Source organism: Aspergillus foveolatus (genome assembly GCF_047715535.1).
Source record: "Aspergillus foveolatus strain CBS 279.81 unplaced genomic scaffold BDW70scaffold_26, whole genome shotgun sequence".
NCBI classification, from domain to species: Eukaryota; Fungi; Ascomycota; class Eurotiomycetes; order Eurotiales; family Aspergillaceae; genus Aspergillus; species Aspergillus foveolatus.
The window spans coordinates 353,892-367,961 of NW_027396090.1; the positions used below are offsets into that span (position 1 = coordinate 353,892).

General features: G+C 50.7%; 8 protein-coding genes across 8 annotated transcripts; 3 read left to right on the forward strand and 5 right to left on the reverse strand.

The window, feature by feature from the left end:
• Positions 1–696: 696 nt before the first annotated feature.
• On the forward strand, positions 697–1,292 carry BDW70DRAFT_160358 (hemerythrin domain-containing protein; the record flags this gene model as incomplete). Its single annotated transcript, XM_073740835.1, has 2 exons — positions 697–795; positions 849–1,292. 2 exons carry the CDS (start codon positions 697–699, stop codon positions 1,290–1,292), a joined length of 543 nt encoding a protein of 180 aa, XP_073595748.1.
• Positions 1,293–1,493: 201 nt separating this feature from the next.
• Positions 1,494–2,338, forward strand: BDW70DRAFT_160359 (uncharacterized protein; the record flags this gene model as incomplete). Its single annotated transcript, XM_073740836.1, has 3 exons — positions 1,494–1,524; positions 1,579–1,980; positions 2,028–2,338. The coding sequence occupies 3 exons, from the start codon at positions 1,494–1,496 to the stop codon at positions 2,336–2,338; spliced, it is 744 nt and encodes a 247-aa protein (XP_073595749.1).
• A 1,952-nt stretch (positions 2,339–4,290) lies between these two features.
• BDW70DRAFT_137014 (uncharacterized protein) lies at positions 4,291–5,092 on the reverse strand. The gene is made up of 2 exons (XM_073736957.1): positions 4,634–5,092; positions 4,291–4,570 (listed from the first exon to the last, which is right to left on the reverse strand). The coding sequence occupies exon 1, from the start codon at positions 4,965–4,967 to the stop codon at positions 4,665–4,667; it is 303 nt and encodes a 100-aa protein (XP_073595750.1). The 5' UTR covers positions 4,968–5,092; the 3' UTR covers positions 4,291–4,570; positions 4,634–4,664.
• On the reverse strand, positions 5,093–6,131 carry BDW70DRAFT_137015 (uncharacterized protein). The gene has a single exon (XM_073736958.1). The coding sequence runs from the start codon at positions 5,929–5,931 to the stop codon at positions 5,557–5,559; it is 375 nt and encodes a 124-aa protein (XP_073595751.1). The 5' UTR covers positions 5,932–6,131; the 3' UTR covers positions 5,093–5,556.
• Positions 6,132–6,651: 520 nt separating this feature from the next.
• On the reverse strand, positions 6,652–8,282 carry BDW70DRAFT_150594 (carboxylesterase/lipase family protein; the record flags this gene model as incomplete). Its single annotated transcript, XM_073739177.1, has 2 exons — positions 6,652–7,875; positions 7,908–8,282. 2 exons carry the CDS (start codon positions 8,280–8,282, stop codon positions 6,652–6,654), a joined length of 1,599 nt encoding a protein of 532 aa, XP_073595752.1.
• A 234-nt stretch (positions 8,283–8,516) lies between these two features.
• On the forward strand, positions 8,517–8,733 carry BDW70DRAFT_137017 (uncharacterized protein; the record flags this gene model as incomplete). The annotated part of the gene is made up of 1 exon (XM_073736959.1): positions 8,517–8,733. The coding sequence occupies exon 1, from the start codon at positions 8,531–8,533 to the stop codon at positions 8,729–8,731; it is 201 nt and encodes a 66-aa protein (XP_073595753.1). The 5' UTR covers positions 8,517–8,530.
• A 392-nt stretch (positions 8,734–9,125) lies between these two features.
• Positions 9,126–9,770, reverse strand: BDW70DRAFT_150595 (phosphoglycerate mutase family protein; the record flags this gene model as incomplete). The annotated part of the gene is made up of 1 exon (XM_073739178.1): positions 9,126–9,770. The coding sequence occupies one exon, from the start codon at positions 9,768–9,770 to the stop codon at positions 9,126–9,128; it is 645 nt and encodes a 214-aa protein (XP_073595754.1).
• Positions 9,771–11,472: 1,702 nt separating this feature from the next.
• Positions 11,473–12,947, reverse strand: BDW70DRAFT_168432 (dicarboxylate/amino acid:cation symporter; the record flags this gene model as incomplete). Its single annotated transcript, XM_073742469.1, has 2 exons — positions 11,473–12,602; positions 12,662–12,947. 2 exons carry the CDS (start codon positions 12,945–12,947, stop codon positions 11,473–11,475), a joined length of 1,416 nt encoding a protein of 471 aa, XP_073595755.1.
• Between the last annotated feature and the right edge of the window lie 1,123 nt (positions 12,948–14,070).

Sequence of the window (14,070 nt, forward strand, 5' to 3'; positions counted from 1 at the left end):
AAAGATCTTTCAGACTTAGCACTTTGTCTTTGAAGAGCTCTGCTCTCAATATCATGTAACGTATCACTCAATTAATCCTGAAAACAGGGACACGGTCCTACCTGGCAAATAACCACATGTCAGAACAATCTCCCTTCTCGCTCTGGTAGAGCCTCACGACACCATTAGGAGTGCTCAGTTATTATTATCCATGAGAACTTAGGGCGTTTGTTACCAGTCTCGTGCGTTCTTTCATCCTCTCTCGTTCTCAGTCCTGGTTATGGTTCATGCAATACTTCAAAAATCCCATGGCGGAGTGTGGTACGATAATAATATACATCAGTGGATTAGGTGGTTTGGATCGCCCAATAATGGTATGCGTTCCTATTCATATGCCGCCATTTGCTTGACATGAAATTATAGGACAATATCGACACTTAGGGCTAAAAATAACTTAAAAAAGGTTTTTGTACTGGATATGTTGCTTTTAATGGGGGTCCATCTAGCCGCTTATTAAGCATTACAAATTCTGTCATTTTCACCAAAATCGTATGCGAGCCATTCTATTGTCCCCAGGAAGATTCCGTGTTTTTATGCATATTTTCATATATAAAGCTTCATAATTATCTCGATTTGCGCTATATGAATTGCTTTTTGCGCCATATCCCACGCAGGTCTATACTTTTTCCTACTATACCCGTCTGCCGCACATTCACAATGAGCGCCGGCAGCACCCAACAAGAGCCTGAGCTGCCGCCACTGTCCCCCAAGGACTTTCGGATTTACAATCAGCTTGCAGATAAGATGGACTACTTTGTGCGTGTTTCTTCCTTCTATCCTAGAATGTATTGCACTGATACTGTCTCTAGCACACCATGCTTCGCCACGGTTGGGACATTCAATGGAAGGCCGCGACAACAGGCCGACGACCGCAAGGCATGTCCGTCCGGCAATTCATAGCAGAAGGCCTGCGCTTTGCATCGCATCTAGAGACGCATCATGCCATTGAAGAACAACATATCTTCCCGCATCTCGCGCTGAAAATGCCTGAGTTCCGGGTAGGCAAGGGGAAGAATAACGCCGAGCTCCTGCGGCAGCATAAGCAGATTCACGTGGGACTGGATGGGTTTAGGGACTATCTAGAGAAGTGTCTTAGTGGCGAAGAGGATTTGCAACTTGATGTGCTGAAGGCAAAGATGGAGAGTTGGAAGGATGTGCTCTGGACGCACTTGGACCAAGAGGTCAAAACACTAGGGGCGGAGAATATGAGGAAGTATTGGAATAAGGAGGAGATTGGGAGGATTCCTTTCTGATGTATGAATATTCCAAAGGTGGTATGGCATGAGCATGTATATATGGGTATCCGATTCCATCGAAGGCCCAAAGGGCAGAATTTCTTCGCTCCTTCACCCTTCGTATTCTCCCAAGCAGTCGGACATTTGCAGACAGCCACGGACCCCGCAGAGCTGTGCCAATTGCCGCTTTTCATAGCTGCACTGCGACCGCCATCAGCTATGCCGCACTCGCTGACGACCCTGAAGGGAGGTAACCTGCGTTTACAACGGCCACACCCATAGTCCCCAACGGGTTTCCTCGTAGCTTCAACAATCAACTCGGATAGTCCACCACACCCCGCCTTTCTTGACGGCGAGACGCATGTTCGCTGGAAGCTGGAGTGGCGGTATACGCTTTCAGAAGACGCCACTGAGGACTTCGGCTCTGAGGAGATCGATATTGAAGAGGATCGATGTATCGGTCTTGAGCCGGGCGAGCCGGATGTATCTCTCTACGATGAACTGAACCCGCACGAGGCGGAGTTGCTTTGGGAGCCTCTGCCTCTTGACATACCGACGATGAAAAAGTACCTGCTACTTCAGATGGCGGCCTTGAAGGCAATGTGGACCGGTTTTCTCGACGCATCAGCCGCCGATCGCAGAAGGATATCGCCAGTGACGAGGTCGAAACCCTCTGCGTTGTCCGTGGTATATACCATCACACAATGTTCGCTCGGTGGTGGCAGCACCAGCTGGATACCAACGCCTTCAAAGGCCGAATCACGGACAATGAGCGGGCTGAGACCCAAACGGCCATCAATGCCCGCCGCATCATGATCAACGACGTGGGGACATTCACCGAAGACGACCACTGCAAGCCTCGGCTTATCTGGTACGCTCTCAAACCGGACGAGTCCACACTGAGAAGTCTCGCTAAATGGTGCCCTTTCATGCACACGCAGATTGCCATTGCAGCCATCTACTGCAACTACCAAGGCCTGTATGAAACGCTCAACATCCGGCCCAGCATGGGCCCCATGCTGGCTGCGGAAAAGTCACCAATCCCTTCTAAAAGGTTGACCTAGAGAAGCGCGCAGCAGATCTAGGCATCTCTGACCTTTGGTCGACGAACCCTTGGATCGAACCGTACGAGTGGCGGCATGGGACGTTATCATATAACTCGGAGCCCACGTGCCGCGGAATCTGGACGCGCCTACGCTCGGAACTCATGGATCCGCTGGTGGAGGGTACTGTAGGAAGAACTTTGCATACGGCGGATATTTTGAGAGAGATGTCTGGCTTTTGTTTGGAACGATCCGGAAGATGGATGTTGGAGGTTACGCTGGGGAAGACGGCCGGGGGAGATTTTTTGATGATAATGACACGCGCTGGTTTCTGGAGCATGAGATCATGCAGGATGAGAAAGGGAAAGAAGTTATCAAGGCCAGCGTTGGCGAGGATGAATGGCCGCCGGCTTAATCGGTGGAGGCGATGAATTCCCTATAGAATATTATACGATATTCTAAGCACCTAATCTGCAGTTCATACCAGACTATCCATACGTTGAAAAATAATTTTTCCAGTGTCTCACTAACTTCACACGTGTAATAGAAGAATATACCATGGTTTTCCAGTATCTGATCGAAGGTGTTCCTGGTTTAGAAAGCCTTTAGTTGAAACGCTAGGATGGGCTCAAGCTGGGGTGACCACCTGCCGATCACTTGTGGACGCTTTCACCATGAAATTGGATTTTCCCACTAGTCCCAATAGTCCTTGTCCATCGCATCGCCACTTGATGTAGCTGTAGTTTGGTCCTGGGCATCCTCGAACATTTCTTGCCCGAAAGAAGATATGGTACCGTGAACCAGACTTAGAAGGTCCTGGCATGGCATCAAGACAGACAGAGCTAAATGACTCGCCCTCGATTACTCTCGACATTAAGCTTCATCATATGTTTCGGTTTTGTAGTGTAGCATGCTCTATGAATCACTGAAGTTGTAGGAGATAATTCTATGAAATCCAGTGCCACCAAAAATCTTGGTAGTGGTAAGTGCTTTCTCAAACTCATGACCGTAGAGAAAGACTACCAGAGCTTTGTAGGCTTCTGCGCTCCGAGGGAGCGTTTTGAGAGAGAAGAACCAGGCGAGGAGATTACATTGACCCTACCCGCGAGCTATTGGTATCAGGGAGGCCATGACATTGGGAATCTGCAGAAGGATGTTGACTACGTCAATCACATATCGTATGATTATGGTTTCTGGGACCAACATAACGACTGGACTGAGCCCTATCTCAAAGGCCGTACCAATCTGACAGAGTTAAGATCGGCATTGACCTCTGGCGAAATGGGGTAAAGCCTGAGAATGTGGTAATGGGCTATGGCTTTTATGGCCGTTCGTTCACTATGCATCACTACACCCTTAAAGTAGGCTGGATTATTAACAGGATTTTGGATTACCACTTTGCTGCAAATGTCTTATTCTAGAAACAAGGAATAACTAGAAGAGTTTGTTTAGGCAGTAGTGTGCATACGGACTTTGGTACCATCATGCTGCTCCTGCAGGATGAACATGCCGGTCTCGATGTGCAGGACCGCGAGACCGGCGATTGGATTGGTATGCCCTCCAATCCGGACGCGCGTGTGGTAAAGTTAGGGGATATGATGAGCTGAATGGCCAGTGGTCGCTATAATTGTAGCTTCCATCACGCCCTCGATAAGAACCTGACCGATCATTACAGTGTGGTGTTCTTCTTTGACAGCAACCTGGACTACAAGCTGCCGCCTCTGGGTAGCATTGGGAACCAAGTTTAGGACGAGGGAGACACTCTCATGGTGGAGGAACATATGCTGGGCCGAACGACCACCACTTATAATGGGAAGAGAGACTGATCTGGCTGCCGTCCGTCTTCGACTGTTTTATGTTCTGGTGATTAGCACAACCCAGGAAGTGTTGTGTGAAATTTGAACAATATGACTGCAAGAAGATCCATAGGCAACACACACAGCTTATAGACACATTAAGTCATTCATTCAATTGTTAACATATCGGACAAGTTCCATCATAAGAATTACTATACATATAATGAATACAATCATGGGCGCGGTAGAACGTTCCCTTGCCAAGCCAATCGACGCTGTGGTACATGAAAGCTCCAGCAAATAAATGTAACTCTGGCTTGGATCGGTAGCATCCTTGAGTAGACGAAAGGTCTGCAGGAGCTCTTGAAGCAGAGAATTGAATGCGGCGTCAGTGCCTCGCTTGCTGTAAAGAAATTCAACGCAGAGCAACCGCGGGATTGGACATGAGAGCATGGACCTGCTGTCAGGTTAGTACAGCATGAAGAAGAGGACTGCATATTAATATTGTGCAGGAACGCACATCAGGAAACACCTTATAGATATCCATCAGATTACCCGATAGGCTTCGACAGTTTCCAAGCTCTTAATGCATCTTTTACGCCATCCTCGTCATCTGCAGAGTCTATGACTGATCGCACGAGATTACGCATTGTTTCTACCTTTGTCTCGAAGTCTTCAAGATGTACCCAGCCGTCAAAGGGGACTCCAAGGGCGTCGAAGAGCTCCTTACGATCCTCCCAGCTCTTCCCTTCAGCGACATGAGACGCAGGCTCGTCGGAGCCGAAAGTCACAGGACAACAGGATTGTGGCTGGCCAGTAAATTCCTCCCATTCACGCCAGATTCGAAGCATCATCTCTCGAAACAAGAATAACCCATCGTCGTCCCATGTGTTCCCTGCAAACTCGATGAGCTGCTGTCGCGTTAAAGCTGGAGGAAACGACAGAGCAGAGAAGATATCGTTATCAATTTCGCGGAAATTGGAAATTTAGATTTTTTGATTCTCGAGCCCTTGTTCGCAGGATCATACCACCACCAATTCGCCCCCGCCGCACTGAATCCTCCAGGGCCCTTTAACAGGACCGGGCTCCTCACGCATCTCGGTGACTCAAGGATATAATTACCGGGTTCCCTGTGTTTGCGAAGGAATATATCGAGAATCAAAGCACGAATCAGGTTGTCGTCTGGGCGACCAGCAAGGCGCAGTTCCGGGAGGAGGTGAAGGATGACGGGATCCCTGAAAACGAGTGGGAATTCGGCGGAGAGTATGTGTTTCTGTTGACGATGGATGAGAGCGGAGAGAAGGTCGTCAGGTGTGTGGAGTTCTTGGATAGCCTGGCGACGAAGCGGTTGCTGGAGTTGGCAGCGAGGGCAAGAGGGAATCTGGAGAAGAGAAAAGCATAGAATATGTATACCGCTACTGATGTACGGTAATCCCAAAAATGCTAGTCCTGGAAGATCACATTTCGGTACTTCTTCGCATCGACGACAAGGTGCCCGACATGGCCGCTGCCTGTGAATCCTACAATCCGCACCGTCCCTTGAGCAGGGGTACCTGCAAGCCTCTCCGCTTCTTCTTTCGCGTGATCCAGAATGTCTTCCCAGGGGATCATCCGGTCACCTTTTGAGTACAAGTATGTCCTCGTAGCCCTGCGGTGCAGAACTTGACGTCCGAAATCGTTGAGGTGGCGTCTGGTCTTGGAGATGGCATTTTCGGAGACTCCAAGCGCATCCACCAGGGCGACAGCGGCAATGGCAAGGTAGATAAGGACAGCTCCCAGCGTACTGACGATGGAGTTCCGTGGGAGCCCAAGAATCATCGCGTTGGCGGAGTGGACCGCCGACGGCGAGCCTGACAGCTGTTGAGGACCAGTGAGTGAATGCAGAGTCCGGGCTCAGGATAGGTCCGGTTCTATGCGTCGACCAGTTGAACGGCGGCATGATTATTTGCCTTAAAAAAGATGTGGAATCGAACGCAGGGCTCCTTTGTCGAGCTTGAGCTCAGGAAGCACTTGACCACTTCTACCGCGGTAACCAGCGCTTTGAACTGCGAGGCATCGGACTCCAGACCATATCCTTACAATGGGCTGGATCATAAGAATATTGGCATGAGAGATCTCTTGCCTGTAGAGATCGACGTATTTGAGAACGTGTTTGGGAGCGGCGAAGAGCCATGCACAGATAGAACCAACGCATACGGAGCGCATATCGGCCGACCTCTTGTACTGGCAGTGTGCGCGAAGCAGAGATTTTGTTCGTGTTTTCCAGTAGAGAGTATCTACTAAGCCAGGCAAGTATCTACCAATAAATTACAGTATTCTGTTGAGTCCAGAAGTGCCAGAACATAAGTGAGTCGTCATTATTACTCTATATGGACTACAAGGCACGACAGTATGCAACATACTCCTATTTAAAATATACATCTACTCCTTGATTCTCTGCTCGACATTCCTCTTCATCTCTCCTATGCAACAAAAACCCCTTTGGAGAACCAACAACATACACCTTGGATATCTAGTATGGCCACCTTATCCATGACCCTAGTACTCATGGAGGTGAGACATCCACTTACGCACAAACGAAACCCGCGCCTCAGACTGCGCAATCGGCCCTGGCCCAGACCACTCACCCAGCCACATGGTGCTGAAGTTCGCAGCTGTCGAGGAGGGGAAGTGAGGCAGCCCGTCGCCATTAGGGTTTCCTGACCGAATGAAATTAGCCCAGTAGTCCGAGACGACCGCCTCGATTTTATAGTCCGTCGCGTTCCAGGTCACGGCGGAGTAGTCCGAATATGGAATGTTGTTGAACGTGTACCAGAGCTCAGCGCCGTGATAGACGCCCATAGACTCGTCCTCGGCGGGCGCTTTGGTGAAGAAGTAGGTGTAGACATTGCTCTTCGCGCCGCCGGCGGCCCACTCAGCGGCCCACTCCCAGGTTCCGACGCGGGCGATGTCCAGGAGGACCTGGTTGCTTAGGCTACTGGCCTCGGAGTCAGTAGTGGCCGGGTAAAGGGAGAAGAACTCGGAGGAGTAGTTCTGGAAGACCGTGGTCCAGAAACTCTTGTACTCGGACACCGTGGACGGACCCCCCTGGATGTCGTTTTCGTTTTTGTTGTTGCCTGTCAGGATAGGAACATCGGCGTGCGCGTTCAGGGCGAGAGACTCGCCATAGCCGTGGCGGAAAACGTAGCCGTCGATGTTAGGGCGCCAGCGTGGCGGCCCGCTGTAGAGGCTGGAGAATGGGGTACCGTCGTAGTAGTCACATTCTGTGAGCTGGCCTTGCTCAATAAGGTCAGCCATGGAAACCTGACGGAGCTCAGCGATAGAAGAGACGTTCATAAGGGAGACGAAGGTAACGCCGAAGGATTCGGCCTCCGCTTTCGTTTTGTAGGACGTGGCCACGCTTCCCGTGGCTGGGTCGCGAGGGCCGCGTGCACCGCTCTCAGAGATGACACCGGCGACTAGGCCGCTGCTAAGAGGGCTCCACATCATATCGAGAGCACTGGCCGAGCCGGCTGGCTGTCCTCCCACAGTGACCTGATTGGGGTTGCCGCCAAAGTACGCGATGTTGTCTTGGACCCAGCGAAGGGCAAACTGCTGGTCGAGGATACCGTAGTTGCCGGAGCTGTTGTGTCCGGACTCCTCAGAGAGCTCAGGGTGGGCAAGGAAGCCAAATGCACCGAGTCGGTAGTTGATGGTCACCACGATGATGTCCTTGGAGGCAAGACCTGTTCCGTCGTATGTCTTCACATCGCCGGAGCCTCCCTCGAACCGGCCACCGAAGTCCAGACATAAACTGGGAGATTCATGCACTGGATCTCATCGGCATTGGTGGTATTGTAGGTCGGGGTCCAGATGTTCAGGTAGAGGCAGTCCTCGCTGGTGGAGTTCTTGCCAGAGGAGAAAATGCCGGCGCTCGAGTATGGCTGGGCGCATTGAGGCCCGAACTGGGTTGCATTCAGAACGTCTGTCCATGTGTCTGGAGCGGTAGGGGCAGTCCAGCGCTTGGAGCCAGTTGGCGGTGCTGCAAAAGGTATGCCTTTATAGACAGTGACCCCGTCGCGGAATGGCGAAGCTTCACCCTTGACCGGGCCATAGTTGGTTCGGATGACGGGGAAGCTGGCGGCGGTCGCCAGGGCCGGGCTGGCTGCAAGAATTGAGGAGAGCTTCATAGTAGAAGAAGGTCAGGATACTTCTTTGATGTCGCTTGGGGCTGGAGACGAGAGCTGGGAGACATTATATGTATACTTGGAACTCGGAGATATGAGTTTCACCCATATCGTCTGTATGACGATCGGCCGCGCGGCAGGTGGAGTTTAATATGGTTCCTTTGAAAGACTGCAGATTCACTCTTCCAGTTTGCTAGAGTAGTAGGCATTATAGTTCCTCAAGCCCTGTTATGAGACGTAGCTTGCTTGGCATGTTCGGCGTCCGGCCGAGACTGAGCCTTGCAGCGTGGCTGTATCACAAATTTGGGAAGAAGCTATGCTGTACGCTTTTAGGCTGTAGGAAGACCGTGACGATCAGGTCCAAGCCGTACCTTATTCCATCAATGCGGGGTGGGCCGTTATCTGCAGCCTTGCCCGAGGTCAGGGCGATTCTTGCACCAAGCTGGGCTTGAGATCTCCTTCTGCAAGCGGGTACTAAGTCCGATCCTCGGCTTTATGCTGATCTTGGATAGAAACCTATACATCCGGCCAGACCGAATGAGACCACGAGTGGCATATCATCAATGAGAACGACTGCAGTGTCTACGGGTTGCTGCTACGCGTGGCATTAGGCGCCAGCCCGTTTGTTTTCACAAAGGTTGTTACCTAATTGCTTTATAGTGTGGCCATTGTCATATGTCGAAAAGGCAAGCCTAGCCTATTTGCACTCTTCTATTCCATACCAGATACGCTGTTCCTCAGTCGGTCTGCGCTAATCCTCGACCGTGCCGTTCCCCAAGGTGCACCCTCCGACCTAGTAGTACTACTGGTACACTGTTCAACAAGAATCTGGCAGAGTTCGAGTATCTACAGCGGGACTCCGTTCATTCTGTGGTCTTCAGCAAAAGTCACTACAAAAGATTTCCAGCCCCCCTGATCGACCGCTATCTCGTCGCCCAGGCCCAGAAATCTGATGAAACCCCCATGAAGTACAACAGCAATATCAGGCCTCCCAGTATTTTCCAACTCTTCAAACCTCCCCTCCAAGAAATTCTGGACTCTCAAGCCGCGCTTTCTCAGGCTCTCCATATCCGGCGCATGCAGGCCATCCTTGGCCGGGAAAAGGGGATCCAGGCCCAAGGTGTCCCAGGGCAGATGTGGGAATTCCGACTGTAATATCGAAACAGCCGATCCAGTGTCGCAGCGGCGGTCTGAGTGGGCCTGGATGTCTGCTTGTAGGAGGAATGTCGCTCCGTCTCGTGCAACCCCTGTCCCGTCAGTGTAGTATCTCGTGTCAATCGTGTCCCGCAGGCCAAGGAGGGCTGTTTGGATGGTTCGACGGAGTGGAGATGCGATCACTAGGCCAACGTCATGATTGAAAGGGAAATTGCGGTTAAGTATTGTGGCTTGTTCGACTCCTCTTTCTGTCAAGGGGGGGTCGTGTATGGTGGTGTCATGGTTAGGGTTGTGAGTCCCTTCGGCGTGACGGATGACGTGTAAACGGAATCCCATTTTGTAGATATTCCTTTTCTCGCTGAGGAAAGGGAAGATTCATGGGCATCTTATATGGATTGAGCCTAATTGCATATATCCACAGTCCGAATTCATCATCAAGTCCGATCTGGCGTGCGACGCAGTAACCAAAAACAGGCATAAAATCCGACCTACTCAACGATACTGGACGCAGGCTATCTGCACGGGGGAAGATCTGCGCGCAGCTGGAGCTCGGCCATAAATACCATATTTGGTGAAAGGTATAGCTTTGAGGGCAGAAAGAGTGACCTCTTAGATTGCAGCCTGCTGGTTTTTCTGGCAGACACATCCTTAACCTAGGTGGATGTACAAACATGACGTTTTCCCATGACTGTCATCAGGCAAAGAGTAGGCAGGTGCCTACAGAGTGCACACAGCGTACGTGTTATAAATAAATAATACTTTGACGTAGGGTACGTGATGCCCTTCCTGCCACACCCCCGGCCTAGACTTGGCCAGAGAAAACGTCGGCGTACTTACTGTAGCAGCAGTTTCTCATTAGCTTAAGGAGGCTCTTAAGGCAAGATTTCCATGCCTCTTGCTACCAGAATGTTGTATATACGCGTATGTCGTACTTAAATGTGCCTTTGAGGCCAAACTTCCAGGACAGTTACAGTAGTCAGGACGTCCAAGGCTTGTTATCGAATTACTAGCAATCGGGCAATCTTCATGGCATGGACTTAACGAGGATGTAGGAAAGTCCATTCTATCTCCGGTTAGCCACTTTTTCGCTTGAGCAGTAGACATACTGCTCAACGCAATAGCCAGATTTACCACCTGTAAAGCTTCGCGCTGAATGCGATAAGGCACCAGCCAAGGAGGGAGTAGGGGTGCTTAAAATAAAACATTGCTAATCAACTTCTGAATGCAATCAGAGCGTCGTGTATAAGTTCGCTTAACCACACTCTTTGGAGAGGCACCGGATTGCATTTTGCCATAGCCCCTGCCGGTCAAACATTCGGCTTCCAACGCTTGTTTACCTATATCTCTAGGCTCAAATGATGGTATTAATATCTCTTATTATAGCATGGATTTTCGGTTCAGCTTAGGTATACGACCCGCAACAACTACTACCTGCATTTTCGCTAGAGTGCTCTATCTGAGAACTGCTGATCATGACAGGTGTGCATGAGTGTCTGTCGCAACTTCAGGCAGGAATAGCCTTGAGAACCGACCTCGAGCTAGACTAGCAGATGATGGGGATGTAATACTCGTGAAAAGACCAGAGGATTTGAGCCCAACGACAAGTCTGTCTCGATGTCAAATCATCTTGTATAGTAGTATCATAAATAGCATTACGGCTTACCATCGCAATGTATCGCGCTTAGCAAGTAAGATATCATGTCTGATAGACAGCACCACGAATTTGAGTACTTTCAAATTTGTCGATTAACGCACCTGAAAGAGACGTTTGCCAATTATGAGATCTCTAGTGTAAGCAGCCCATCCAAGGATAGAAAGGTGTTGTGGTATTTAAGAAAGACAGGCACCATAGCTGTAAATAAAACTTCAGGGAGATCGAACTTCCTCAATAAGGATCATGGCCAGAGTAATTTGAGATATACAATCCTGAGATTATCTCTTGTTGTCCAAGTCTACCTTCTGAAGGCATCCACAATGCATCCCAAAATCTCTCCAATCATCCTCTCCGTTGGTCCCTTGAAACGAACGAGCTGCTACTCTAAACAACCTCACGGCCCCTTGCCCTGTTCTCCTCATCCTCATCATGGAACCCACTAAGCTTTTCTATAATCACCGCCGCATAGAGGTCCCCACTGACATTTGTCATTGTCCGGAACCGATCTATAAACCAATCAATGGCAATAATGACCGCATACATTCCCGTAATCTCCACATCTACACTCCCTGCAATCATAACGGTAAGGACCAAGCTAGAGCTCGGAATAGGCGTTGTCCCAATACTAGCGATGGTCGACAATAGACAAATGATAACATAATCCGTGGGGCTGAGGCTGTGACCCTGTGTCTCGGCGAGAAACACCACGCACAATGGGAAGTAGATTGCCGTGCCGTCCATGTTTACGAGACAGCCCAGCGGAACGGTGAATTTGGACACAGTGTTGGAAACGCCGTTTTGGCGTACGACTCTTAGGCTCAGCGGCAGCGTTGCAGCGGACGAGGCGGTCCCCCAGGCTGTTGTCCAGGATGGGGAGCATCTCAGCCAGAAGTTATAGGGCATTCTGCGCGTGATGATGAAGTAGATCGCTGGGAGGATGATAAAAAGATGTACCGCGAGGTTGCAGAGCGCCCCTCCTATCAAGACACCGAGGTTCTGGCCAATATCACGAACATCAAGGCGGAACATATTCGGCAAGATCAGAAAGAAGACGCCGATCGGGGCGAGCTTTATTAGTATCATGATGACCTTCATAATGATTGTTTCGACCTCCTCAACGGCTTTGAGAATGTATGAGCGCTCCCGGTCAATCATATACCCCACCACGACGGCTGTGACAAGCACAGCCAGCAAGCTATCTGTGGCCAAGGCGTCGACGATGTTTAGCGGAATGAGTGACTCGAACATCTGCACGACCACGTCAGGTATGTTGGTTTCCTCGCGCTCAGCGAATGTCTCCTCATCTTCTTCGGCCAGGTGGAGCGATTCGGAACTCGCTTGCGTCATAAGCCGTCGCCAGACGAGGGAGGTCAAGATTATGCTATGCACGATTGCCAAGAGCGTGGTGAGCACGTAGTACCCGATCGTCCAGCGGGCCAGAATGTGGCCCCCGTTCGAAAGTTCGCGGAGGCGTTGTACGGCGAGGATCATGGATGTCACGATCATCGGGAGGACTGTTTGCGAAGTCAGAACAGCATGGGGGAAAGTTCAAAACGCATCGTGGATGTCGTACCGGCAGCCCTCAAAGCGCGCAGCCATAGCGCGCCGGGGATCTCAATGATGGTTGGCGCCGCGTAGGGGATATCGTCAACGGTACTGCTAACGGCTAGACCAACCGCGATGGCGACCGCGGCAGCGCTAACTATTTGCAGGGCGGAGCCTGGCTCGCGGATGGAGTACCACCATGGCTTTTTGGGATGCTCTTCGCCCTGCGTACTGTGACTCTGCGGCCGGATGGCGTACTCTTGAGGGTCATCCAGTGTGCCCGACTGCGCTGTGATTCCGGATTTTTTCTCCATACGGCTGGCAACAGGGTGGGATTGCCGCGAATGCTTGGGTATTGCAGGGGAGCGAAGCTCTGAACAGATGTCCCGGAAGACACTCGCTCTCATATACAGCGACGAACGCCCGTTACCTTATCGCCGCCCCAATCCGCTGATAAACGGCAACCCGTCCCCGCCGCTTATCGTCTTAACCTAGTCAAAAGCAGTACACCTCAGCTGCTGGCGTCTATGCCATTCCAGCACTATGATTCGCGGAGATACGTCCTCAGGCGACGCTTTCGACAGACCAGGATTGCATTGGTCTTGGTTCCATACTGAGGTTACATTCGCCTAGCTGCGATATCTAGGCAACATACTTGGCCTGAATCCCGGCAGGTCTACTTCTTCAGATACAAGAGAAGTGGCTTATCATCTCATCTCAACTGTCCAACGGGGAGCGCCAAGACACGTAGACCACGGGCTTTGAGAGCGGCGGAGGGGGATTGCCCAGCCGCCAAGGCCGGACTGAGCGCGGGAGGGGATAAGGTGAGCCCGTGCCGCGTGATGCATAGACAGTATTACTGGGAGTCCAGGATCTTATCAGCTCGTTTTGTTCTGTCTGGTCGATTCGGCCATGACATTGGTGCAGCCAGCCCTGAATAGCTTCCTAGCACATTTCCCCGGCCCACGTGAACTATGGATATATATATGTATCAAACCCCACGAAATTTCGCGCGAAATCTTGGCCTCCCACGGAATATCTCATGTATCTGACCCATCCCACCAAATTTGACCCTAAAATTTCACATATATCTGATAACAAAAAGACTGCGAAATCTTGGCAGTAATTCCTGACCACAGTAATATTCGTACAAGCTGTGACAAAGACCGCCCACTTTAGAAACATAGCAGCCCAGCCAAATCTGCTAGGCGGTAGCTATGGCGGTCACAGATATCTCTTTTTCTCTATGACGCGTACAAACGCGTACAAACAACGCGTTGTACAGCATATGTCCCCTCTTCCCCCCGTGAGCTAGTAACTGGTCCTTATCCACAAATATATATATCTCTCTTTATCAGATGGAAGAACAGGAGCTGCAGCAGATTGAGCTACAGAACCAGCTTGATCTTTACAGCCGCAAGGCCCTTCAACATGTAC